Below are 27,559 nucleotides of genomic sequence, written 5' to 3' on the forward strand. Positions count from 1 at the left end.
TTTTTTTTTTTACAGTGTACATTTGAACAAATATAGTGTTTACAAGACATGTTTGTTTAACCTAAAGCATATTGGTATTATCGTCTCAGTCCCAGGAGAAAAATGCATTCACTGTAAAAAATGTCTCTCTTTCTGCATTCCCCTCTAAGCCTCTGTCTAAATAAAAGTCACATAAAGAAAGACCAGCTGACAGAGAAAATAACCCATTTCACACTGATTTCACATTTGGAAAAAAACTAAACTAGTATTTTTATCTACTTTTTGCTTTATAGCCTGCACAAACATTAATTAGCAGACCTAAAAAAATCTAATGCTACCAACTGTAATATTTGCGTAAATGCAGTGCTTCATATATTGTTTTCTGAAAAAAGAATTAGTAGCGTGTGTGTGGATGCAGGTTAATATTTGAGTCCTGGAGGAAACTTATTGTTCCCTATTAAGATGGGGATTAGTTGCCATGGATACTGCTGCCTCAAGACTCTGCAGTAACACATAACTAATTTACTGAACAGTGGGTTGATATACGAGAAAATTTCATTTCAAAATGAGACATCGCTTTCTCACTGACATTAGTGTATGTTTCTTCACTGGGGATCTGGTCAGGGTTACAGTATTTGTGCACACATACATTTAGCATTTTCCATATTTGCTCTAACTTATCCGCAAGCTTTTTGCCAACAGTTTGATTCAGCGTGACAAAAAACATTCTCAGGCTGTGCTTCCAAAGAAAAAAAAAGAAAAGAAAAGAAAAGAAAACAACTACAAAAATCATGAATAAGTAGAGAAGGAGTGGGTACATGGGTCTGATTTAATTTGTGCTTCTAATTCTGTTTTGGTAATATCTCTATCTAAACATAACTGAACAGAACATGACAATACAATTAGGTTTTCCAATAATCCCTGGTAGATATTATTGTGGATATCTGACACTAAACCTATTTATTTAAAAGGGGGCTGGCTTAATTTTACACAAAATCTAATCAAATAGTCATCATTATTTGTGTATTATTGGATTAACATTGCAGAAAGCACTTTTATGAGATTTTAAGTGTCTACCAACGGAGGTCGAATAACAGTCAGTGTCCTGTTCTGTTTCCTGTGAATGAAATTATTTAGATATACACCATATACACTGATGATCAATGTCCATACTATGTTTCAGCCATAAATTAGTCTTTAAATGAGCTCTACCATTGTGAGCTTCAGGGCTGCCTGAATTTCAAAATGTTTCAATATTCACTCTCTCTGTTCAGCCACATAATTAAACAGCCCTGACCTAAATTGCTAACTATGGCTTTGAATGTTTAAGCTGGCCTGGATCAACTCGAATCACATTTAATCTCCATTCTCCTCTCTGCATTACAAGTGAGGGAACACAGAAACAAACTTAAGCTAAAAAAAAAGTTGAATTAATTCTTGGTTGAGAGCACAGGTCTGCTGTTTCTGTTTTTAACTGCACAAAAGCTTCTTCTCAAACTTCCAGTTTTACTCTCCAAATCAGTTGATGCTGACAAATGCAGCCAGGTCCCAGTCTTTCCCTCTGGTGAAGAAATACAGTCGTCTATATGTCACTGTCTAGTATTACAACTTCCACACTCTCAGGGGCCCAAACTGATCCAAATGCCAGGTGCCGAGGAGGAAGAGAAAGAGAGAGAGAGACGTAGAGAGAACGTACGTGTTTGTCTACAAAGACCTCACTCAGGGGTCCAGAGATCCAGTAAAGCAGAATGTGCTTCTCTGCGTAAGCATAAGTTCATCAGAAAGTGCAGGCGTAGACAACGCCCACCACCACAATGTTTCCAATGGTAGCAACGATGGCGATCCACAGCCAGATGGCATCACTAGACATAGACTGCGACTCATCCTGTTGGCCGTGTACCGAGGCGGCTGATGCAGCTGCATGGACGCTGGCTGAGGAATTGAAGAGTGAGTGCTCGGCACTGTAGTCGTCATTGGGCGAGGAGTCCATGAAGGCTCCCGTCATAACTGGGATCTATGAGGGCAGGGTGAAATGAATGGAGAAAGTTCAAGCTTTAGCACAACACAAGCTGTGTTTGAATCAAAGTGTATGAGAAGAGGACACTTTTCACTTAAGGTTCTCTGGAAAAGCCACTACTGAAAGCACTGGAGTCATATTCTTATTACTTTTCTGGGAAATTGAAGGTTTTAGAAAATAATGGTTATATTCTACAGTTAAAATGTTGGATATTGCTCCCAATTCCAGAACTTTTAGACAATATTTAAACTAGACTACAAAAGGATTCAGCTTCAGCTTTCAGGAACAGCTAGCAAAATACAGAAAATAAGTAGAATTTTTGTGACTTTGGTGTGAAACACCAAACATACATGGTCTCACCCTGCCTCACAGACATCAGTAACAGTGTGTGTTTTTGAATGTGTGTATTGTATAGTAGTGCTTGATTAAAATGATATGAATATTTCAGATGTGGTAAGTGAAAATGATTTATTGCTTGGTTTAGTCATTAGAGCAGAAATAACTGGATGCTACCGTGTGTGCGGTTTATTCGTGTCATCATAGCAGGGTGTATGCCTCAGAAATGCATGAAGGACCTGTACCACACCCAGACTGGAAACTCTGACTCTAAATATTGCTGAAAAACAATGCTAAAAATACCGTGGAGGGATGTTGAGCACTCACATACACAGAAATTCTCTCTAGCCTGTTCGTTTGTTCAGCATCTCCCTCACTCACACTCTGTCATATACACTCAGGCTAATGCATCATTGTTAACACACACACACACACACACGCACACACACACACACACACACACACACACACAGGTCATTCTGCTACTCACACACTCATTCGCCCTAGTATGTAGTGAATGACATGACACGTCTTGTGAAGCGGCTCCTCCTCTCATGGGCATAATGAAGGCAGACAGTCATGCTAGACCAGCAACCTGGGTCTCCCTGTGAGACTGCTCTCCTGTCAAAAAACACAAATCTATACTGTAGAGCATTTGTTCCAGCAGCTTATTTAAGTCACTTGTTATAGTTCAGTGACCTCTAGCAACCATGTTAATGCAAAGAGACTGGAAATCAGCCTTAGTAAGAAGTAACACTGAACACTGATCAGCCATGCGAACACGGATTATGTCAGTACAGTGGCACCTGTTAGTGTGTGGGAAAATTTTAGGCATCCATTGAACATTTAGTCCTCAAATGTGATGTTTTGTAAAAAGGAAAAACAGACCTACTTTTGATTCATTTTTTTAAAATGACATTCATCCTTTTCAAAAGATTCCATTTTGCTTGTATCTTTCTTAAAATGATGGAAAATTAGGATAACAGTACAGTGCTCTACGTTTAGGCTGTGTTGTGTTGAGCCAAGAATTGTTGACAGTAAATTCTTTCTCTGATGCAGGCTATGCATTGATTTGCATCGGGAAATTGTGGCTGGCAACTTCGGTTTTGTCATTGTGAAAAAAGTTATTTTGGGTGTTTAGCTCTTAATTGAAGCAGGTACTCTGACCTCTCACATAAACATGCTGCTAATTTGATTACTATTTTAAAATCACACCACTCTGTAATCTCTTAGCACAACAGTGTTGTAAATGTCATGCTGTATTCAAAGCTGCATCTTGCTTTCCTGTTGAGTAAGATGATAATTGCAGCTTTCAACCCTGTCTGCATTCTTCATATTTATGTTTTATTTATAAGTAACTCATTGTCCACAAGAATGAGCTGTTTGCATAAGTGAGGAAGTGTACCGGATAAAATAAAGTGGATACTGGGAGCGAGTGAAAAAAAATATTTCTGAGGCAAGCCTAAAACTTAATATTTGATTACTCAGGTTTACTTTTCTTTGCAGAGACGGTGTGCCTATTTATACAGTACATGTGTATAGGCTTTTTTGGCAACGTGTCAGTATACCATCATTTTTTATGGGCCTGCTCCTCTATCCATTCTTCTAAGCTCCCAGAACTCATGCACATCATGATTGCAGTGAAGAAGTGCTAATGGAACAGAGGGAAATATAGAAGAAGCATCTGAGCACTTATGTGGACAGTAAATTCATCCCCAAAGCATTACTGCCAGGAAAGCCATAGTTAGTGGCATATATGGATGAATGACCTCAGTAATTGTTATAGTTGTTACCAATGTTTCCTGGAAACTATCAAAATTCACCTCTTCAGTATAACCATAAACTAATGGCTAAATAGCTTCAAAAAGCGTGTCCAGAGGGACAGATTGGTACTAAATTTTCTTAAAATTGAGCTTCCTGAGTACTTAAAGGTAAACATTCTCATTCTCACTTTTATTTCCCAAACTTATAAAGTAGGTTTTTCATTTTTAGATTTAAACTGAGCGTAAACTGGTCCACACTAAAAAAAAAAAAAAGTAGAAAAGTTTACATTGAAGTCTACATTACTATATAATTAAATAAAAGATACAGCAAATGTGACTAAGAGAGGGAAAAATATCTCATAAATTTAACTGGTTTAGTGAGGACAACCTTAACAGTTTCGACTGCCATTTTCTGTAAATGTCTGCAGACTTTCTATTTGCATAAAGCAGAAAGTTAAAATTAAAATTAAAGCAATTGAGAATGAGGTCTGTGTATTATTCAAAGCAACCAGGAGATTGTTTTTGGAAAGACATGTTGCCATTGAATTTTTTAAGTGGGATTTTTCAGTTCCTTGAGCAGAACCAAGTTATAGTTGAATCCACTGTACAGATGTAGCAGAACTCAGATAGACCTACCTACCATAAAACTACCACTGTAATGTTTATATCTTCAACATCCCTCATTACTGATATTACAGCACATCTCTGAAATTTGGATTTGACATCTTAAATCATGTGAAATGATGAGAATTAAGGTAAACACAAAAGGGGTCATTCAAGCAGGAACAAGCATCATCAGAGGAAAACCCTGACTTGTATATTACACATCTTGTTGACTCTGAGTGACGGCTACACCTGCTCAACACTCCACAAAACAAAAACCCAAATCTGTGACAGACAATACAGTAAAGATCCTTTCACTATATCATCCCACCTGCTCTGCTCTCACAGCTTTGATTTATTTATCCCAGCTGTTCCTAGAGCTGTGCCACCCTACACAGATGATCACAGTAATTGGGAAACAGGATGGACTGTAATTGCCTCCTGTGGGATGTTGCCACCAATAAGTGTTCTGTGAAATGCTTTTGGGACAAACAAGCGAAGCCCAAATAAATGTTGGAAAGTGGAGAAACCAAAACATAAAAATAACCACAAAAGCACTCTGGTATGGCTGTTACGGCACAATCAGACAAGCTGGTAGGTCTTCTGCACTCAGAGAAACTATGAGGTGTGTTTCAAATCTAAGTCGATATTCTTGTTAGAAACAAACTTCATGGTGTACTCGGGAAAACAAAGTGTACCAGAGATACAGAGGAGGACTCCTGCTGTACACAAAATTGACTCCTGACTTGATATCTCACGCACGGTCAATGAAAACACACAGCTTTACATTTATTCACGACTGTCTCTGCTCTATCCACTACAGTACTGCCTGAGTAGGTGTTATTCTCACAGTGCATCATGGGGCTTCAGTTTTAGCTCCACAGGATCTCATGCTTAGTTTTGCAGGGTTTTTTTTTTAAATTTTCTTTTGAAATTATAAGGACAAGGAGGTTACTGTACATGCAATTCATGACGCAGCAGATTAGTGGAAATACTACTACTGTACTACTACTGTACAATAGCTAAGATTTGGCCTGTACTTTAACATATTAACCAAGTCATGCCATAAATCTGGATGGAGCTTTACAGAGGTTTTAAGGAGGTTATTCACCAGCACAAAAAGTAGTGAGACCTCTAGTTTTTAGGCCTGATTCTTAGTGGAATAATTTACGCCACTGCTTTCATCGATTTCCCCTCTCAGCAGCAGCATGTTTTAATAAATCTCAGTAGAACAAGTGTGGGCCAAGTGATCCTAACTTGGACAATCTGACAGCTCAGTGGGACTTTTTCAACACAGGAGAAAGTTAATTATACTTTTGACAGATTTGAATTACATAGTGGTTGTGCCTGAACTCAGTGCAGTAGATTTTTCTACATTATCAACATTCATAAAAAGAAACAGTGATTTCTTATTCTGTCCAAATGAGATGCCAGATGATCACAAGACTTGAAATAAAGAGAAAGAATGAAAGAGACATCCAGTAAACACACTGCGACTGTGTGTGTGTGTGTGTGTGTGTGTGTGTGTGTGTATGTGTGTAAAACATCTGGGAAACTCTAAATGTTCTTTTGTCCCAGTGTCTGACTACTGACATGTGTAAGTGTATGTCTGAGCCTTTAGTGCTTTGGCCTGTGACTCTCCAAGCTACAAAGACTCAGTTCACACAGGAGTAAGGAAAGAAATCCTAAAACTAAACATGACAACTGACAGCAGGGTCTACAACACAGCGCAGGATGAGGAGTAAGTGGAGCTGGAAAGCTAAAAGAATTTTCCATTCTGATGACAAGCCTGGATTTTTTTTCTTTAATCTACTAGAAAATGCACTGAATGCACTGCTCTGCTCCTTGAAACAAGGAATTAAGGAGCTCGGATCAGACTGCAATGGAGGTATTAAGCTGTCAGCTTTGAAAGTCTTACCCACAGGCTTGTTATTTCATTATTTAGATTATTATTGCACTGAAAACTTCCCTAAAGGCTTAAGAATATATGGCTAAAGTTCTGGCATGGGTTCATTTATTGACATGAGCACACTTTTACTTTTAATCAATAATTTTAATAACCAAAGTCTAAACCTGCTGAATATCAAAAATCCACAAATGTGTTTTTTTTTTTTTTTTTTTTGGATAGCTTGACTTGTAAATGTGGTGGAGATATCCTTGTCTTTTCTTCTACTTCAGATTGTGTTTATTAAAACATATTTTTTCTCAATTTCATTGCATTTCATGTGTTTCTGTTTCATATTTACTGCTGTGCAATGTCTCACTTCAAAACCTCTATGTTTCCCAGTGTTTCATCATGTACATTCAATTGTGCGCAAAAGAAATGAAACCAGAGTAGACAAGCTAAGACATCCACAACATGACAAAGGCACAGACATGATTCATGGAAGACATTTTTGGCAAAGAAAAGCAAGAGTGACTAATTTGGATGGTTTAAGCCATGCAAGTGAGGCAGACAATGCCTGGAACTCGAACGCCTAACTCTGAAACTATAACAACAGCAGACGTTTTCTCCTTTTGGGACAACTTAAAAAAGTAAAAACTGCCATATTCTAGGTTGTTGCTATTCATTCAGGGATAATTTCAAGCCTTTACTCGAATATTATCTTATCGAAGAACAGTGGGTGTGGCCATGCTTTGCACCCACGGCTTAATACACAGAGCAAGCAGCTCTTCTTTGATCTCTGAAGTGTAAATCAAAAGGCAATAAAACAAGGAAATGTCTTTGCCCTGATCTCCTCACAGCCACTCAGGCGCTGTGATTCATGGTGCCGCTCTACCCTGCTCATGTGTTGGCATTCTTTAGACTGCTGCCATTTCTAACTAGCATAAATAATGATCATGACGGATTGTGACGTTTTGCAAATTGCTCCTGTGATCAGCTAGTCGGGAGATAAAAAGCTCTAATTTTAGCTCAACAATCAACTAAATCATTTGTTTTTGCTATCAAACTTCCACCTTAATAATTCTGATTCTAGATCACTGTTCATATTAGCTCACATATTTTGTGCTAAGGATTGTGTATAAAAACATAAAAATAAGTTACAATCTGTTTCACATCTAGTATAGAAACATTTTTACGACAACACAGCCAAGTTTCAGCACAGAGAGGTGCTTTCTGCTTGAGGGGATTATTCCATTGTCACTGGTAAAGAAGCAACGGGTGAACACTGTGGTATGCTCAGCTGAATATTTTCAGCATCTGATTGGTTTTGGTTTGGATTATTGGTGTGTAAGGCCACCTGGATTCTGGTTTTATTTCTATTAGTAGAACAAAATGTTGGTAAAGGGTCTTGCGAAGCAAAGCAAAAAGAATAGCAGCAGTGATATTAACAACGGCAAAATCTTTGCAAGGTACCTTGACTTCAACCTCTTTAGGTTCAATTCTCTTCTCTCACTTCAAAACCTTACAGGACTCAGATCTGAGTACCTCTCCAAACCCAACCAGGCCTCTGGGTCGTAGTTCAGTCCTCATACTCCTGTGGCACCATCTCTTCTATCTCTCTCTGCTCTGACCTTGTCATCCCTGATCTAAAATCCTCCCTCCTGGTTCCCTACGGCTGCAATAACTTCAGAAGAGCAGAGTCACTCTTCATTACGTATAGGCTGAAAAGTCATCTTCTCAGAAATTAACTGTCTGAGTGGTCATAGGGACCATATACTGTATAGGTTCTCACAGTTGACTGTTGCACCTTTTTATGGCATGAATGTAATATATATGATTACAGTCTCAGAGTGACTGTAAATCACAGTGTGACAGCATCTACTACATTTTCATCAGTTTCTGTCTCTTTTTTTACTGGATGATTTGTAATCTCATATCTTTGCTGCTCTATACTTAATGCCCTGTGTAATTATTTTCTGAATTCCACAGTTAATATATTAATGTGTTTTCTTCATTATAATTAAAACAACAAGACAAGTAAATGGTCATGGTTTGGTTCAGTATAGGCACAGTGTAGGTGACTGAAAGGCAGCAGGAGTTAGAAATATGGAAGGACATCCATATGTGGTTTGCGTGTAAGTACCTAAAAGCAGTATAAGCAACTTTTAATTTGTGTGTGTCTTAGTCTGTTCTTAAATGCTCAGCAAGCTCTGCAGACCCCTGAGAAACACAACTCTTCCTGTCAAATATAAATTAAGAACAACATATTTCATTTGCCCAGAGCTTTCATCCTTGTATTTTTTTTTTGTTTTTGTATATAAAACTGCTCTTACAGTTTCCCTTGTTCTCTTTCTCTTTTGTGTAATAGCTTGCCTGCTGCCACTACAAACTGTCAATCACATTGAGAAACAGGATTAATTATCCCCACTAAAGTATCAAATATCTTCCAGGGAGGACACACTCTGCAGCCAGTTGGTGAATCAGAGGGGTCACTTGAGTCCACCATTAGATCCTACCAGCCCTCACCTGAGCTCACGTCTATTGTTTACCTAACGAGCCTATTCAGGCCAGGTGTGGAGTGAAACCAACCTGAAGGATAAACTGGGGATCCCACACCAGCTTTCTCTCAGACTGATGAAGCTACTCGGATGAGTAGTGAAACGTTTTGACCTAAAAACTAGAAGTTCAGTTGTCATGACTCAACCTCTAGGTTTTCTGTCTCCTCTTCTGTATACAACAAAATGTACACTGCAAAACAGTGTAGTGTGAAACCTTTCACAACTAACCTGTTTTGGTGTAGTTTAAGTTGTTTTACATTTACCCATTTGGTTCAATTTATTCAGGTCAAACAAGCAGGTCAGGATTATGAGATAGTCTAATTATTTTGTTGAACTCTCCAGTTTTCTAATGTTTGTACTCTGCTGTTTAAAGACAGAAATTATTAATTTTATACTCACAAGGGTAATTTACTGAAATCCTACCCATTGCTGAGACATTTGATCTCATTGTAAACTAAAAATGCCGCCTCACTGATAATAATTAATTTCTTTCTGTTTGACATGCCACTGGCTCCAAAAATGCATAATGATCATAATAACTTACAACAGTGGGGATGTGTAACTACTGCTTCCTCAGTGATGCTGCCATTCAGCTGTTTCACCAGCCTTCACCAGAACAAAGCAGCTGCCCCCCTGTTTATTCAGATTTGCATTGTATGTGTGCCTTAATGGCAAAAATATCAATGTATAGCTACGTTTTACTACAAATCATCCTTCAAAATTATTCTAAATGTATCAATACAAGGAAAGCAGCTGCTTTTAAATGATCTGAGCGTAGGAGGAATAAAATAGATAATTTATGTAGGAATATATAATTCAAACCTGCTGAATATCAAAGTTATAGCTACATAGGAAGCATCATGCAGCTAAGGGGGTTAGGTCTATTAGGGAAAGATGTTATTACTTCATGCTTGCCTGTCACAGTCCATTACATCTTCCTTTCCTTCTCCACTTCTTTCAATATGCAATAACTCGTTTCAGGTGCAAAACAGCTGAGAGATGTTTGTATCCACTGTGCAAACATGCTGGTAATAAAACAGCACTGAAACACTGGAAAATTATTTACAGTATTGTGGCAGCAGAGTCACGTCATTTCCATCAATCACTGGGTTTTGCCAATTCACATTTTCACCTTTGCTGCTTGCTTTAGAGTAAACAAACCCACGTTATTCCATTCTTCACAATTTTGATACCAGTACTGACTTTTTGGTTTTTAAGAGAGCATTTATATACTGAGTATCTTCCTACATCTGCAGTATGTGCACAGTGATTTAGACAGCAGAGAAATCCAAAGCTTGACAAGTCTGTTGTGCTCAGTTATGTTTGCTAGGCACTGACTGGACAATCACTGTTCAAGGGAGAGGTTTAGCAAATGGTCAAATGATTAAAATGCTGTTTGGCCCTACATTAAGAATGATCACTACCAATAGGAGAGCCCTGTAGTTTCCTGTTAGTTCTTTAATTGTTCCCACTAAGAGCAGAAAGAGTTTTATACAGGAAGTGACTGAACCTCTGTCTGCTCGTTTAATATGGACACCTGCAAAACCAGCAACTTTCTCCACTATCAGCGACTGCCTGCAAACAAAAACACATTATATTTTAATGAGTCTTTAGTTTGATTATGAGGAGGATGAATAAAAAATCTGTCAGCCAAAGAAAACATCCTACCAAAATGCAGCACAATGTGTTTGTCCTGAATGCTCCTGCCTCGTGTACATTCTGTATTGTCTACATGAAGTCCATCCATCAAGTGAGAGTAAACTGTGAAGTGGCCCTGCTGCTGAAAAGCCTGACCTCTCCTTCAACCCAGCAATGAAAATAATCTTTTAATGCAGATGTGTCAAGCAGGGTTACATCGTCATCACTCTAAGGCTGTCTGTACGTTTTCCTCATTAACAGGGTTTTGATGGCAGACGCTGCCTCTTCACGGCCTGTAAATGTGTTTGAATGTTCCCGCTGGCTGTGTGAAATCACACATTCGTATTGTCCACACAGAGACCCACAAGACGACTAATTGGTGTGATGTAACATTACTGTGACAGTTTAGGTTGGATTTAGCTGCATGTTATAATAATAGGACAAAATGAGCAGGTACACTCAAATGTAAAGATTTCAAATCCAAAAATAGCTTTTCTTGGAAAGCTGTAAGAAAATTGACCTAACAAAGACAGTCACCTGATTTTCATCTATTTAAAGCAAATTCTTCTAAGTGCTTTGAGGTGATTATTCTTTGTTATTCTTCTGTTTGCAACCCTGCAGGGCAATAAAAGCAGAAGAAGACTGAAAAACTGGGGCTGCTGCAAGTCACCATCTCAAGATTACAGCTTTCATATAAAACCAACTGCCGAAAAAGCAGACAAAAGAGCAGAGGGGAAATGAACTCCTCAAGATAAAAAGGCTGGTGTGCCATTATTACACTCTTCAAAGAAGCCTCCACTAGGCTTTAAAAGCCAGGGGATGTATTTTTTTTTAAAGGGACAGTCTGGCTGTGAAGAATACACAGTAAAATAACATAAATATGTAATTCAGTTTTTTATGCAACTGAGAACAAAGATGTTCTTGTTATGGGCCTTGTGGCTGCTTCTATTTTAAAAACTGTGTATAATAAGAAAATGATCCCATCTGCGAACTGTTTGACTTGAAGTTTCATTACTAGCATCAGAGGGGTGGTAGTGCACATGCAAGTCTTTTCTCTTTGTGTCCATCCAGTCTTTCTCCAGTCATATGTCACTTATATCTCAGTAACTTTGGTCCAGTCATGTCAATATGAGAGTACAATCAAACGTGACATTGCAAACAGTTCTGCACATTAAAAATAAATGCTGTTTGTAACTTCCATGGGAGTGTATGCAGCTGACTGCAATAGGACAAATCAGTTAAACTTTAAACTTTCATCTACTCTGATTGTATTGACTTTCTGGCACTTATTGTATTGTCCTATTATTTGGCATCAGTTCTGTCTGGAGGTCTTGGCACTGTGGGTAAATACAGATGGCCATGTTTGTTTTGAGGCTGTCAACCTCTCCCTCCATCCTCATTATTTCACTCTAGTCTGTCGGCTCTAACATGGAAAGAGATGGACAACTCTGTCAGGTGGCATGAGAGAGCCACAACTTCACTGAATAAGTAGTTGAGTAATGAGAAATGCTGATAGTCAAAAAAAGGCTAAACAACCATAGTAATATTAAAAATGGCCTAGAGCATCTAGTTTAAAAGTGAACTATCCACACTTGTAAATAATGTAAAGAAAAGGAAATGAATTTAGAAAGTTTGAGTTAAAACTCCTTGCCTGTCCTTTTTTCAACATAAGTGGTCAAATGCATATAGTAAATTCTTAAAAAAGGTCTTCACATGCAAACATGTATGTCCATTCAGAAACAAGAAAAGGCCAAGGTCAATAGGTCACTGTGTACTGAATAGAGTGTTTTCCTGCTCCGTATAGCAGATCTGTCAGCAGAAACAAGTCTAAGACTGGCAAAATGCCCAGAATGGCTTCAGAATCTGTCTGCCACAACACATCAAACTTGACCTTAACATCAGTTAGTCACCAGGGAACACACTGGCTCATTTTTTATTATTTTACATCTTCCTTTTTAATAATTTAATAACAGTCACAACCTGTATGAGGCACAAAGATATACGCAATGTGATTAATCAGTTCTCAGTGTGCAAGTTGAAAATACATTTTAATATTCATGTCTAAAGAGCTGTGGGAAGTAAAGCAACATTTTTAGACTCAATGTATTTGAAAAGATAAGGAACAAATCGACTCATTGCCTCCAGCTTAGTATTCAAAAGCCCGACTGTGATTGTCACCTATTAATCCGTGTTTAGCAATGCTTGAGGATGCCACCACTTTCAGTCTAATGATGTATGCCCTTTTTCATTTGAAAGCAGTGAGGCACTGCTGCCAAATGCAAATCATTCACCAAACACAAAAGCACACACATTTTTTGGCAGAGCTATTTAGCATGTTTCTATGATAGCACTCAAAACCATTTCAACAGAAAGAACAATGATATAGCAAAGCCGCAAAATCAAAGCCTGGATTGATATTTTGTAGAGTGGTACACACACAAGATTCATGTTTTTGTCTTGCAGGATGCAACTTTCTAGAAATATATATATATATATATATATAAAACTCCAATAATTATTTGTACATTCTCCAACTAATTATTCTTGTGCTGCAGGGAGAAAATCAGTAACTTGGACTTTTTCAAAAACTTTCCCTGTCTTTAGTAGAGAACAGTTATGGCAGTATTCATCATCTTTAAGAGATAAAATGATGGCAAAGGTTCAATGATCTGCAGCCAGCAGAGCTACACTGAGATGGATGGGCAAAAAATCAGCTATTGTGAAGTCACTCTTCAAAACTCCAGGGACATTTGCCTGACTTTCGTAGTCACCATTACAGAGTGGCTCAGGCCACTGGAATGGATTTAAATTAGCCATTACCTGCCTTAAAAGGCTACATTCCTCAGGTGAACGTGTGTGGATGCTGGAAAAAAGTGAAGTGGAAAAGTAGGTGGGAGAAAGTATAAAGTATAAAGTATGCATATGCTCCCTGCCAGAATGTTCAGCTTTGTGACTTTCCAGCCTTAATGTTTTTACCTGCAGCTTCACCTGCCTGCCACTCTGCCTCGCTGCTTGTTTCTGGAAGTTGAACAGGTCTACCCTCTCTGCCTTTTGACCTCAAACTGCTTGTCTGCATCTGTGCTCTGACTAAGCCCTTGTCTTCCTGCCCTTCTCACTGGCAGTAACCAATGTCTGTACCTTTGACAGGGATTCTGGCTGTGGCCCTGTCCATCCTCCTCATAGCTGAAACCCCATTAAACAGGATATTCTTAGTCTAACCTTGTTTAAACCCAGTCTTCCCCTGCCTTTATTCTCTAACCTTTGGCATGCTGCTATTTTGTATGCTTTGTTTATACTGGTAACCTTAACCAGTTTACTACATGGCTGTAATTCTACTGTGTATAATAAGACAGACACATGCACTGTAGCTGTGGTCTGGTGGTTGTGGCTTTAAGCCCAGAACTTCTTAGTAATTGTGTCCAAAAACATCTAAGGTAAAGTGTCAAATGTCCTTAACCTTTGGCTGGATCGTTTCATTGTAATACATAACTAAAGTAGGAAAAAAAACAATTCACCAAAGTTCCCAATGATTCATTTTAGTGGCTTGAATAGGAACTTCAGTTGTGAATGAGTAACTGACCACCCCTAGACTCTATGTGCTGGTCATTTTTGCTGTTGTCTGGTTGCCATGTCCTGCTACACAGACAAAATGTTGAATTCCACAGTCACCTTTTGTCCTGGAGACATTGCATGGCCAGGGTAATGTGAATAAATGGATTTTCACTATTTCACTCAGTCTTTCACTCACTTGCACAATGACAAAGTGCATAATGCTGACTGTGTTGGAGTTAGGTTTCATGCTCCTCACTGCTAATACTCCACCTCTTCTTCAAGCAGGTCATATTGAACAAAAACGTATTCTCAGATGGCTCCATGCTCCAGTGCCTTTTTATTTAGGGCTCCTTGATTTAAAACAATTTGGGGGCATTTGAATTAGTCTGGCTCACAGAGCAGCCATTGGCAGCAAAGATACTGTAATGCTATGAACCCTTTAATAGCAGTTGCACAGAAAATGGCAAAGTAGATGCACCAGCCAGACACTGAGAGAGGGGAGGGCAAGAATAAACACACACACACACACACACACACACACACACACACACACACACACACATTTGCACATGCCCACAACAGATGCACAAAAGTACACTCTCCATGTGCTGTAGCCCAAACAGCTGAATGTAAAATGCATTATGCAAAGCACACCAATTGGAAATGTGCATTTAGAAACAAACTGGTGCCATTTGTGCAAATAAAATGTGAAATAACGTGAACACGCACACTGCGCTCTTCAGTTTAAACGATGCTTTTATGTTTATGTTCGGCCTGTTAACCAGAGAAAATCATAAAGCTTGATGAAGTTTGAAAGAACTCTGCATCAAAACCATAGATATTAGTACGGTAACTAATCACAAATATAGTTTACTAAGTCGCTATATTCTATATTAACAATATTAACTATATTATGGAAATATACACGTTTTCAAATAGAAGGGACTGCAAATATGACGCTATATGATCAAATATCTTTAGAGACTCTGACAATATAAAATCATTCAAACGCCACGTGAACTTATTGACCGGACACGCCCATGCAATCAAGGGCTAAAATCTATTCATAAAAAGTTCAAACGGGGGAAAAAATCTTCGTGGAAATTCGGGGGGAAATGACTCACCTGCGCGGCCATGAATGACAGATCCATACTGTTGCTCCGTTTAAGCCAAGGCACCCAGTCAAAGATGCAAGATGCAAACGTTTTTCTCTCTTATTCCCCGAAACAGCATTTGCCTTCTTGGTTATTTCAGTTGGTGCACTTCACGTGAAGAGCATGTCGAAGATGCAGAATCGGGAGAAAAGGGAGGAGGAGAAAACGAAGGGAAATAAACAACAAGCAGGAAGAAAAGCAGAGCAGACGAAGGGTTGGGAGAGATGTGGATGCGAGTCAGTATGAGAGAGAGAGAGAGAGAGAGAGAGAGAGGGAGGGAGACTGTGGAGCAGGTCTGTCAAATAACCAAGGAGGCGCAAGTCTCTCACCCACTCACTCACCCTCACCCTCTCACTTTCCTTTGTTCTGCTTTCTCTCTCTCTCTCTCTCTCTCTCTCTCTCTCTATGGCTAAAAGTACATGGACACCCTTGAGCACATATTGTATTTTTTTGTCCTAGTTTGGGCTGCCCCCGGTTTCTGTCTCATGTATTAACTTTACCTCTGGACCACAGAGCAATGCATCTGAAATATAACATACCAATGGCCTGAAAAACTCAGCTCACTTAAGAACTGTAGGCCAGAGTTCTGACGAAATTTCCAAACGTCTCCTCTGACTTTCTTCAAAAAAAAAAAAAAAAAAAAAACTCTCCCAGTTTAAACTCTATTTCCAAACAAAATACACAGCTGGATATTTTGTTTGATTAGATCATAGACACATAGCTACAGTAATATAGTTCTAGTTATGGTGTATGTTAAAGCACATAAAGATATTTCAGACAATTTTGTGCTTCCGAATGTGTGGCAACACATGCAATGTGTGGGTCAGGTCCATAAAGTAAAGCTTGTCCCAGTTTGGTGTCCTGGTTTGATTTGGCCTCATATCCAAAATCTTGTGGAAACACTGCCCAGCCCGTTAAAGGCTGCCATAGCAACAGATGAGCACAAACGCTTTTGGAAAAACATGCTCTGTGGATGAATTGGCTGTCCGTATACTTTAGGCCAGTGAAAAGTCAGTAAGGAGCACATCAGGTGTGTAAGTGTGATGGTCACATTAATTTAATCTGCGGATGAACAGATATCAAAGCACTGGTGCAAAGCAACCTGCGCTTCACTCATTCTCCTGAGTCCATCCACGGATGCACTGAAAACGTGTGACCTAAAACCGACGACACATTCTTGAATAAACTAGGCCTGCAGAATAAAGGATGCTGCTATGATTCACTGGACTCTCTTCAAAAAGCCAATTAACAAGCTCTACTTACAGTATGAGGAGTGATTCATCTGACCCAGCCTTCACCGTGACTACTTTAAATTCATTTCTTGGTTGAATAACACCAAAGACCTAAGTGGACTGGTGGTCAGACAGCTTGCACTTAGATTTTCTTTGGATCACATATCAGACATATTTCAAACTATTTATAATCATATAATATAGAATATCTTAAAATAATCATTTCAGAAAGTTGTTTGTACTTTTAGAAAGAATTGGATGAGAAATGCATTTTCATTTGAGCTTGGCAGACATGTAGCCATTTAGGTTATTGTCATTGTATTTAGTGCAAAGGAAAGGATGAAGCAGATCTCCTACATGTTTGTATCTACATCTTATTAGAAAAAGTCTTATGGCTACATTATCAAAAAAGATAAGAAATTACATTTTAAAAAGATGTGCTAAAAAAGTGAATTTATTCTTTTGTGATGTTTTGGATTCCACAGACAAAAGTTGAAATCTTCTGTAATGTCACTTTCACGGCTGTCACATTTCTAAAAATGTGACAGGGGGAAATTGTGGCTTAAGTGGCTCAGTGATCCAGTTAGCGAAGCAGCACATATCCATTTCCCCACTGATTCAGTGATTTATTCGTAGCAGCACAGCTCAAAATCTGGGCTTGAGTTAGAAGTTTGAAGATTTATTAATGATCCAGTACTGATGTAATACACAGTGGTGTTAAAGTGGTGCTTCTAAATCATTACCTGAATAATTAAAAGCAAAAACAAATAACATTTACCAGTTGAAGGTTCAAATGTAAAAACTGACAAAAATTTTTTCTTTGCTTTTTACTTGAATAAGGAAATGTTTATGATTATCATTTCGATGGAGTACTAGTTAAGATGGAGTATCAGGGCTAAAGTTTAGGACAAGAATAATCAGAGATTTTGACAGTAAATTCACAGTGTTAGTATTTTTTCCTCTAAAAATGTGTACTTTATTCTCAAATTTGTATTATTTTGTCATAAGGCAAAAAGTAGAAATTTATATAAAAGCCACAATATTTTATGAAAAAATAATGCTCTCTGTGGTTTTCTTACCCTGTAACAAACATTTTCTGCTCTATAACCTCATTCATTTTGTTATAGACATGCCACTGGGCATTCACTGGCCCTGATTCACAGCTGTATAATCTTGGTATAAATAGATTATTAACAAGCATCAAACTGGGTGCTGTCATGGTACCTTATTCCAGGTTGACGCTAATGAGTTAGAATAATGCCATGCTGCTGACTACACTGGCCTACTCAACATTTATGATGTATTATGTCACATAGAATCCATGTTTGTTTATTTTGTCATTTTTATGTAATTAAGTCTACTATGTGTGTGCACGTGTGGGTGGATTCTCAGGGGTTTTTATTAGTCCTAAATATTCCTAATCTCAGGGGGCTTTGTTATAATATTGGCTGCTGACAGATGCATGTCAGAACCTATGAATAATATTACGGTGTTGAAAATCTATATGTAATCAATGCAAAAGGAATATATCTAGCATCAAATAGGGGTATTGTAAGCCCAGATCACGAGGGTAACAACATATGAGAACAACTCTGACAACCGCCCTCCCACACACACACACACACACACACACACACACACATGCAGTCATTGTCATTTAGTGTTTATTAAAGGAGATACGAGTAAATTTATCCTCGTCATCCCACACTCCTACATGCATGCACACACACGAAATCACACTTTTCTAAGGGTGTACAGCTACTTTTCTCAGCTTTGTGCACTCACTGTTCAGCATGTCTTAGTTTGCCTCTTCTCAGCTGATGCATAGCCAACAAGACAGGTGATTCATAATTAATGTTCAGCTGAATATATTGAAATTCATTATGTGAGTGTTTGAAAACAGGTAACCCACAGGGATGCTTTACACACCATGTTTCTCTCCACCGTTCTCACTTGAGCACCTTCTGAGTGCAGATTCCACACAGTTCAATCAAGTTTCAGTCTGTCTTTTGGATCTGATAGTTTATAAGGTGTTTCAAGTCATCTACCGTCAAGGTGCCTTTTTTGGAAATTTCCACTTGGCCCAGTCAGTTTCCTTTCCATCAAACAGCACAGATAAAGAAGCTGTCTTGACAACCGTCTCGGTGCATCTGTGCACCACATCTGCTCTAGCTAAATTAATGCATTTCAACCATATAACAGTCCAAAATTGCAACGGCCTCCCTGGCTTTGTTTCTCTGACGGCAGCTGTTATTGGCCAGTCAGATATGATAAAGCACACTGGCACCAGATGTACAGTATGTGCCATTGTTCTGTATAAAAATGCACTGTTAATGGGTGTATTGTCAGTGCCTACAGATGCCTAAAGAGAGGTGTGTATGGACTGTATAAAATTTTGTGCAATCTTGCTTTTAGGAGATACCACAGTCACTTGAACGCCAACCTATAGTGGCTTTGAATGTTTTTTATTATTTCATTTTTCAAATTTTATATCTTTTTAATTTAACTCATAGTCAGCAGATTTTTCTCCACCCACATGGCCTGCTGTTGAAATGTGTATAGGCAGAGAGGCTGAACACCAGTCAAGGCTTGAGCCTTTCAAAAAGCCAGAACAGCATGTACTTCTATTTCATTGTCATTTTATGTTTATATAAAGTTGGGAGTTGGCAGAATAAAGGGAAATATGAAGCATTCAGTTGTTTTATAGCATAAAGCTGGCATTATCTGATATTTTTGTTAAGAAATACCTTAATCAGCATCTTGTTCCTCCTTAAAAACTTTCTGACTTCCCCAGGCTGTTTGAGGTAGTTACTGGTGAAGAAATAGATCTTAAACTCAGTGGTAAATAAGTCCCTAAACCAGCCAGGTGCTGTAGATTTTAGACATTATTCTAACAGCATGAAACATTGCAATTGATGGGAACTTTTTATAGCTGCAGTGAGATTTTTTCACAGCAGGGTGGTGTAAAAAGGATTAACTAAAATTAAACTATAGTGCCCATGTTTATTGTAATGAAGGAACATGTCATCCAGTGCAGTAGTGTGGCTCTAACATCCTTTTAATAGTCTTTGGACAACAGGGGAGTCTATGGCATAGAGGAATAAACTACTTTGGTTATACAGACACACATACTTGTAAATAGAAACTATACTTCATTCTGTGGATACTAAGAAAAATATACTGGATAATATTGTCATACTTGTATGTTAGTATTGACACAAAAATATATCTTATCTTTTTTTTCTTTCAGATTATATCTAGAAAGCAAGCGCAGGTTGTGCCCTTTTCCACTTTGAAAGAAAATGAATCTGTGTACACTGTGAGCCAAGCACCTTGTGCCATAGCTGCTTTGTTGTGCCTTAATCCAACTGGGCAACTTCTCAGGCATGGGGAAGATTACCAGTCACATCAAAAGCTCCAACTGCCAATCTCAACCTGATGAGAACAGAAGAGTTCCCAGAGGTAATCCTATAACTTTTCACATGTATGTGTGATCAGAATACCTTCACTACTTTAACCGGCACTAGATAATGCATTTCTTTTTTAGTTTTGTTTTCACTGGGTCATTGCTTATTTAAAGTGTCAGTTGCTTAGACACCTGGTATGTTGTGTTTATGCCAGAGGGCAATATAAATCTATCTACTTTTATATATATATCTATGTATGGTCTGTGGTTGTGGAAAGTGCCTGTATGTGCATTCGCTTTAGATGGAGAAGAAATCAGGAAAGTGGTTTGACCTCTGACCTTTTATCCTTCAGCTCTCATTGCACCAGTCCTGCCAGAAAAACTCATTTTGTTGCAGCAACACCATCAAGGTCCCATGTGTATAACCTCAGCCTTTGACAGCTGGAATGGAGCCACACACACATGCACACACACGGACACACACACACACACACACGGACACACACACACACACACACACACACACACACACACACACACACACACACACACCCTCTCACACACACACACAATCTTTTAAGATTCGAATCTGCAGGATAAGGACCATGTTTATCACATAACATTACATGAAATTAAAATTGTCAGCTGCACACGGCTAAGAGAGAGTAGGAAACAGTCAGCATCCTTTTATAAAATTCTGTAGCTGAAATAGATATACATTTGTAAATTACATGAAAATGTTAGAAACCTAAACTACCCCAAAAAGCTTTGGCTGAGTATAATAAAAAATTTAAAATCAGGCAAACCGTATACTGCTCTGTATTCTCCATACCTGGGTGAGTTTCAAATGGTCAGGTTTACTCCACATCAAATTAAATTATTAAAGCTTTATTACACCATGACATGATTGCTCTAATCCAATCTCATGTCCAAACCCATTTACTTTTCCCTCTGCAGGTGCACTCCCTGGGTTGTCTACTACCACACCTACTGACAGCATCAATCTCCATATGACCCTCTGTTCATCACGTCATGCTAGAGCCCATTTCATCACACCCCTTGACCTTCATTTAGCCAACCTTCCACCCCATAATAAGCTGCCTATTTAAAAGGGGTAGTCTATGTTAATGACAGTGTGTTGTGTTATGGCTGCTGACACCTCTTAAATTGTTAAAAATGTGTTTAAAAGGGTCAGTTGTAGAGAGCAAACGTCTTGTGATCAATAAGGTGTAACTTAACATAATCAATATTTATTGTCAAAGGGATATTACACAACATGCACAGCCACTACAGCCTTTAGGTGATTCCTGGGGTTTCAGCCATGTGCTTTTTAGTGCCATTCTGGTAATACCTGCTTCCTGTTTCTTTTCCCTCTGAAGTAATATCAAGCCTGAAGTAATATACACTACTGTCAAATATATCTGCCTTCATTTAATACAACGTTCAAGACATCTTCACCCTGGGGAAACCATGTAACACAGCAAAACTCAATGAATGCAAATGAGCAGCTCCCACAAAATCTATTACTGCGATCACCTGGTGAACTTTGTCTAAGATAGTCATCACAGCCCAGGGTGCAACTCACCCACTGTAAGTAAAACTGACTTTACAATAGTGGATTCATCCACAGACTCACAAGCATTGGCACACCTGCACTGCTCAGCACAGGGCCCCTCAGGTCTGAATGAAACATTGTACTGGCACATGAAAACATGCACACATTTGACTTTTAGTAGCAAATGTGTGGCCAACAGTCTCGACTTTTGTGGCATTCCCTTCCTCTGTGGATGGAGCGTGTGTGTGTGTGTGTAAAAACATGACTTAGTGTGAAAGAAAATCAATGCTGAACACTGGACAACTCAGACTCTTGGTTGAGTATGATTTCCTGCAGTGCAATCCTTGTACTACCATCATCAGCTGTCGGGATATGAAGTAATAATCACAGGTGATGTTGTGGTCACAGAGGACCTGCACCTCCCAACTGGTGTGAGTGTGTGCGTGTGTGTCTGTGTCACATTTTTTCTACAGAGAATAAGCCAAGGACATTGTCTTTAAACCATTATACAAGAGGTAATTGAACTCTGATATCTGTGTCAACAAAAAAAATGACTGTAATAACCTAAGTTTAAAGTGCAGGATTATTGCATCAAATCTGCACAAAACCTTTAAAACCACAAATGCTTGCAAACAAAAGTTTCAACAAAAGTACATTTTCCCCGTAGTGTATCGTTAATTTTATACCTCACCACATCTTAAATTCACACTTGATACTTTTGGCCCTGAAGAAGTCAAAACTCTCTTGGAGGAGATTTGTTCTTTTGAGATGAGTTACATTTTCAAAATCATTGTGACAGTAGGATTAAAGATGCTGTAAACCTCCAAGTAAATAAGATTATATAAGCACTTTCTCTACAAGAATGTCCTAACCAGACCCCTTTTTCACAAGTTTTGTGCAGTAAATAAGCTGATGAACTCATGCAAGCTCCCTTGATGCTTTTTGGGTTGAATATCTAACAAAAACAGAATGGGGACCTGCATAGTAACATTATAGACTGGGAACCATACGTTAATTTGTATTAACAAATTTGAAATGATATAATGAGGTGACTGCATAAACATAAACCATATCATATACATTCACAATTATATATTATAAGGAATTTTCATTGAAGCTATAAATATGTGCAATTGATAAAAATTACTTTCTTCATTTTCTCCCCTTGGTGTTTCACTGTCTTTATTCCCACATTTTTTTTTTTTTTTGTATTTTTCTTACAACAAATAAAGTCACAATTATCCTTTAGTTTACTTTAACAACAACATGGCCTGTCCATCAGTCAGAACCATGGGGTCTTTGGTGGTGCTGCTTTCTCCTGCTGTAAACCGTGAACAGCAGTCATATCTCGGAGCTATAACACGTACCTGCCAACATGCATCCACAACCCCCAGCTGTGCTGTCACTAGCAGCCCACAACTTAATATTTCACTATTCATTCTCCACAGCCGCCCTTTTTCTTCCTTCCTGTGTCTCGTGTTTACCCCCTGAATATGTGATGGTGCATAGGGAAGTAGAAGGTTATAGTTTTGTGCAGAGTGTCACAGGACATCTACTGAAGATCTGAAGATGAGAAGTGACAGGTGTTGATGTGCCCACTCTCAAGGCTGTGCTCTTCATATGTTATACAAGGGTCAACTCATTGTCTTCTATTTGAAGAAAAAAAAAAACAGCTGTGCTAGAAAATTCTTATTACATTGTTGAAGGCATATGTTTGTTTACTGCTTCTTGGGTCTAGATGATTTCAGGCTTTCATTCATGTTACTACAGCCTGAGTGTGTGTGCTTGTTTTTCCTACACTCTGAGGATTCAAACCCTGTTTATACTTTGACAATGCGGGGACCAAATTTATACCAAGTCATCTCTCTAACAGACAGTGATTTACATTGTGGGGACCAAATTTTGCTGCCCTTGTGACTGTATGAGTCCTGCGGTCAGGAGTCTTATATACCCCTTGAGAGTCCCCTTCAACAGCTTTACCTGAAGAACCCTCTACACACTGTATTGTTTTCTCCTTCTATTTGTGTCCAGGCTTGTTGCTTCCATGTTAAGCTGCAGGCAATTTCTATTTGTAATTTGGTTTCAGCCTTTTAATTTGCGAGCTCTGACTGTGATTTAAACAGATTTTTTACAAAGGAGAAAGGTGCAAGAAAGAATATTACCTGTTCTAAGACACATGCACCCTTGTAATTACTCTACGATTACTCCACTGTCACCGGACGACTAATTAATCTGCATTGCCTCAGATGAAGTGAACATGTCTTGGTTATGTTACTGTGTCATGTTGTAAGAACTAATGCTTTTTTTATTGTTATTGTGAAATGTGCCATTACATGCTCTACCGGTAACAATCAACAGCTTGTCTTTGGACATTAAAGTGCATTTTATGATGATGATAGTATTATTATTATTATTATTACTATTATTACTGCAGGAATGTTGTTGTACAGTAACTCAGATGTGATCTGAAGCAATGATCATTGCAAATATATCTTGGTCTACTGGCTCTTAAGCTGTCAAATTCACCAGCTGCTACAGTTACAAAGAACAACTAACGAGTGGTAGAACTGTGTCAAAAAGAAACTTCTGCTACATGAGAGGAAACCAAAACAATGCAATGAAATACACTAAAAAGCTCTAAAGAGTTGGGGATACCATATTTGAGTCATTTCTAGTATAAAAATAGAGATTGTCACTAATACAAACCAAAGTATTTAGCACCATGGGGACTTGGAAAGTTAGAAAAAATCCTTTATGTTTTGTGCACACAAAACATTATTTTAGTTTTGAAGTCTAGGAAATAGGGTTAATAGGGTCAACATATGAATTGCAGGAGGATTGTCTTCCGATGACGTTTGTGTGGAGAAGATATGCTATTCTGCCTTAAATTAGGAATCCTTTACCCTAAAACGCTGTTCATTTACCAGCACCTTAACACCTCTCCCTTGTCCCCTACCTGTGATTTATCACATCTGTCACATATTGTTCTCACAGTCACAGAGCAGGATGAATGGGTTAGATCGCAATTGGTTGATGACACCTGGAATAAGCTGCAGGGGCCAGTAATGAGCTTGTATGTCAGGACTGTAATCTCATCTAGATGTAAATGTATTCTAGTATAAGTTGGCCCACTAATTTATTCATCTACATGTGGCTTCATCAATGTATCCTTGGTCTTGCTATCAATGCACTGCATGAGTGTGTGAGATGGGGAGAAAGGACATCTGCATCCACCAGAAGCTGTTTTACCTCCTAACAGGGTTATAACACGAAGGATATTTTTTTACTTCAAATGTGAGATTGAGGAGCAGGGTGGCTTGTGCCAGGCTGTGTAATTGCTTCATATTTAATATGAAAAACATGCAGCCGAGTGGGTGAGAGGCTGCCTCAGACGGAAGGAACAGTTGCGTGTCCTGTGCCGTTACTCCTACTTTAATCCTTGTCAGGCCTGTTTCCAGTATACACTTCTTATGTTCGTTGCAGTGGTGCATGAAACGGATGAGAGTCACCACGCACTCAGGGTGAACCTGTCTCACTGGTGTGTTTAACAGTATCGTGTTAGTCATGTAAAAAAAAAAGCGCAAAATGTGCTTTGACTATTTTTAGAAAATAAAATTAAATCAAATGAACTTTTCTTCAGATTCTGTTTCTCATTTTTTCCCCTGTGTACCTGAGGTCTGGTGGAGAACTGCTGTTGCTCATTTGTTAGCAGCACTGTTGCTTCATCTAGTAGGTGTAGACTGGACTTAAAAGCAGAATATTTAGGGCTGTAAAGTCAGGTCCCATGTCATAAATCTTGGCCTGGCTTTCCAGTAGCAACTATGGTCACGCCAGTTTTGTCTTTAAAATGAGACACAGATTTTGCCTTTCCAGAACATCCCAAATGCATTATGGAGTCCAACCCATACCCTGCAGAGTTAACCAGGTATAGAAAACGAATGGATAGAGAACCATTACATGTTGCTGCCAGAATTTCTAAAGTATGAATCCTCAGCACTAAAATATTGATTTTGGATTTTTTTTTTCTTCTTTTTTTTTTGTCATGTCACTATGCCATCTGGGAACGTTCATTCGATCACTGTGTAGTTTCACTGGAGGGCCTAATCTTGTAGACCAGATGAATGGTAAGTGGTCTCTAAAAGGCTGTCAGTGTTTATTAAATGATAGCTCTCTGAAAAGGTCAACAACCCTGTCGGTTCTTTCTGTCTTTCTCTTTCTCTCTCTCTCTCTCTATCTCACACAGACACACAGACACACACACACACATACAGCTGTCATTCCTCTCCTACTATTCCTTCAAGAAAGGAAGATGTTCACAGAATTGATTCAGTTACCTGAGCTGAATGAGCTTCATTTAGCTGGTTACGTGGAGGTTTGTCTGTGATGTTTAATGACAGAGATGTACGAGAAGAAACAGATGTCAATTTGGACTGAGATTATTGAAGTAAACCACAAGTGTAACAACCTGACTGTTCGCCGTCGGTCATGCGCAGTCAGTGTTTCAATGCTGCAAAAAATCTTACCAATACGTTTTATAATTTGATCAAATATAATGATACCTCCCAACCTAAATGTTTCTGTTGTCAAAGCCACATATGAAAACCCTTGTCCACGATTAAGCATATAATAATCTGGTTTCTTTTCAAGGGTTGGGTGAAGTTGTGCAGTGAGTGCAATTAAAGATCATGTAATATTCATGTATACAGGAAGATGCAATTCAATTTAACTTTTCATTCCCAGAAGGTGACACAGTCTAGACCCAAGCTAATGGAATAGTTGCCTCTTCTAATTTTTGTCAGTAGGGTCAAATGAACACTTAAAAAGTACTCACAAAAAAGGTCATATTTCATGTTGGAGTCATATTTTACAAGAAAAACGTAGGACAATTACAAGGTCGTGTCCCTTTGTAGACACATTAAGAAATTGGTCTGGTGTTACACAGATGGCATTGATGGCATATTTACTGTCTGTATTAATGGGGGGATTTCTATAATGGAGAGGCTCATGAATGTTTGATGTCTTTAGTTTCACCTGTGCCTTTTATAGCATTAAATAATATATCTTTAGAACAGCCTTGTTCTCTGATTGTGAGTTAGCCTTTAGTCTGTTTAATAGCTTAATTCAGCTTTAAGTGAATGCTACATCTTATGTCCCATGCAGGATGAGTTCAGACACAATTGCCTGCAAAATGAACAAATACTGCTCAGTCATAGTTTAGTGGCTAAAAAAGCTGTGTAGCCACTTAAACTGAATCAACTCAGTCACAGCTTGATGTTGTTTTCCTCCAGCATGATCCCACACCCCAGTTGACAAAAACACTCAAAATTGATTGTAGATATTTTTGTGCATTAGTGTCATTTTTCAGCTCCTGAGAACTAAGAGTCAGAAATTAGATTTTGTTCTCAGTAGGGCGCTACCTGTTTAAATCACACACTCACCTTGTTGAATATCAATGAACTCTGTCAATGGGCTGCCAAGTAGAGTGGACACCACACACCACAGACTGAATACAAATCATAGCAATGTCACACTTTTCATGCAGTATATAATCAGTGAAACAAACCCCCGCAAGTCTCATGCAGATTATTATTTTGTTTACATATCTGGTGTGTCCTGTCAAATTGTGTCATCTGACTGCCTTGTGCCCTTGACAGAAAATTTGTCTGGAGACAAGTTGTTACATTCAGTGTCAGCTAGAGGTCAGCAGCTGACAAATTTTTGTGGAGTGCCATATTTGGGCCGATCACAGTGAAATGTGGGGATGAGCTCATACTCTTATATGTCATACAATCTGCTGGCGGCAGACAAAATATCATAAACCCCAGCCCTTTACTGTCTAATACATTTATGGTAATGCATTCAATTTCTGTTTTTCTATATT

At 38.6% G+C, this 27,559-nt stretch overlaps 1 protein-coding gene across 1 annotated transcript; it reads right to left on the bottom strand.

Moving 5' to 3' along the window:
* Window positions 1-15,710, bottom strand: LOC113129020 (uncharacterized protein C14orf132). Its single transcript, XM_026304696.1, has 2 exons — window positions 15,456-15,710; window positions 1-1,993 (listed from the first exon to the last, which is right to left on the bottom strand). Exons 1-2 carry the CDS (start codon window positions 15,480-15,482, stop codon window positions 1,757-1,759), a joined length of 264 nt encoding a protein of 87 aa, XP_026160481.1. The 5' UTR covers window positions 15,483-15,710; the 3' UTR covers window positions 1-1,756.
* Window positions 15,711-27,559: the final 11,849 nt, after the last annotated feature.

The sequence above is a fragment of the Mastacembelus armatus genome, chromosome 22, assembly GCF_900324485.2.
Source record: "Mastacembelus armatus chromosome 22, fMasArm1.2, whole genome shotgun sequence".
Taxonomy (NCBI): Eukaryota; Metazoa; Chordata; class Actinopteri; order Synbranchiformes; family Mastacembelidae; genus Mastacembelus; species Mastacembelus armatus.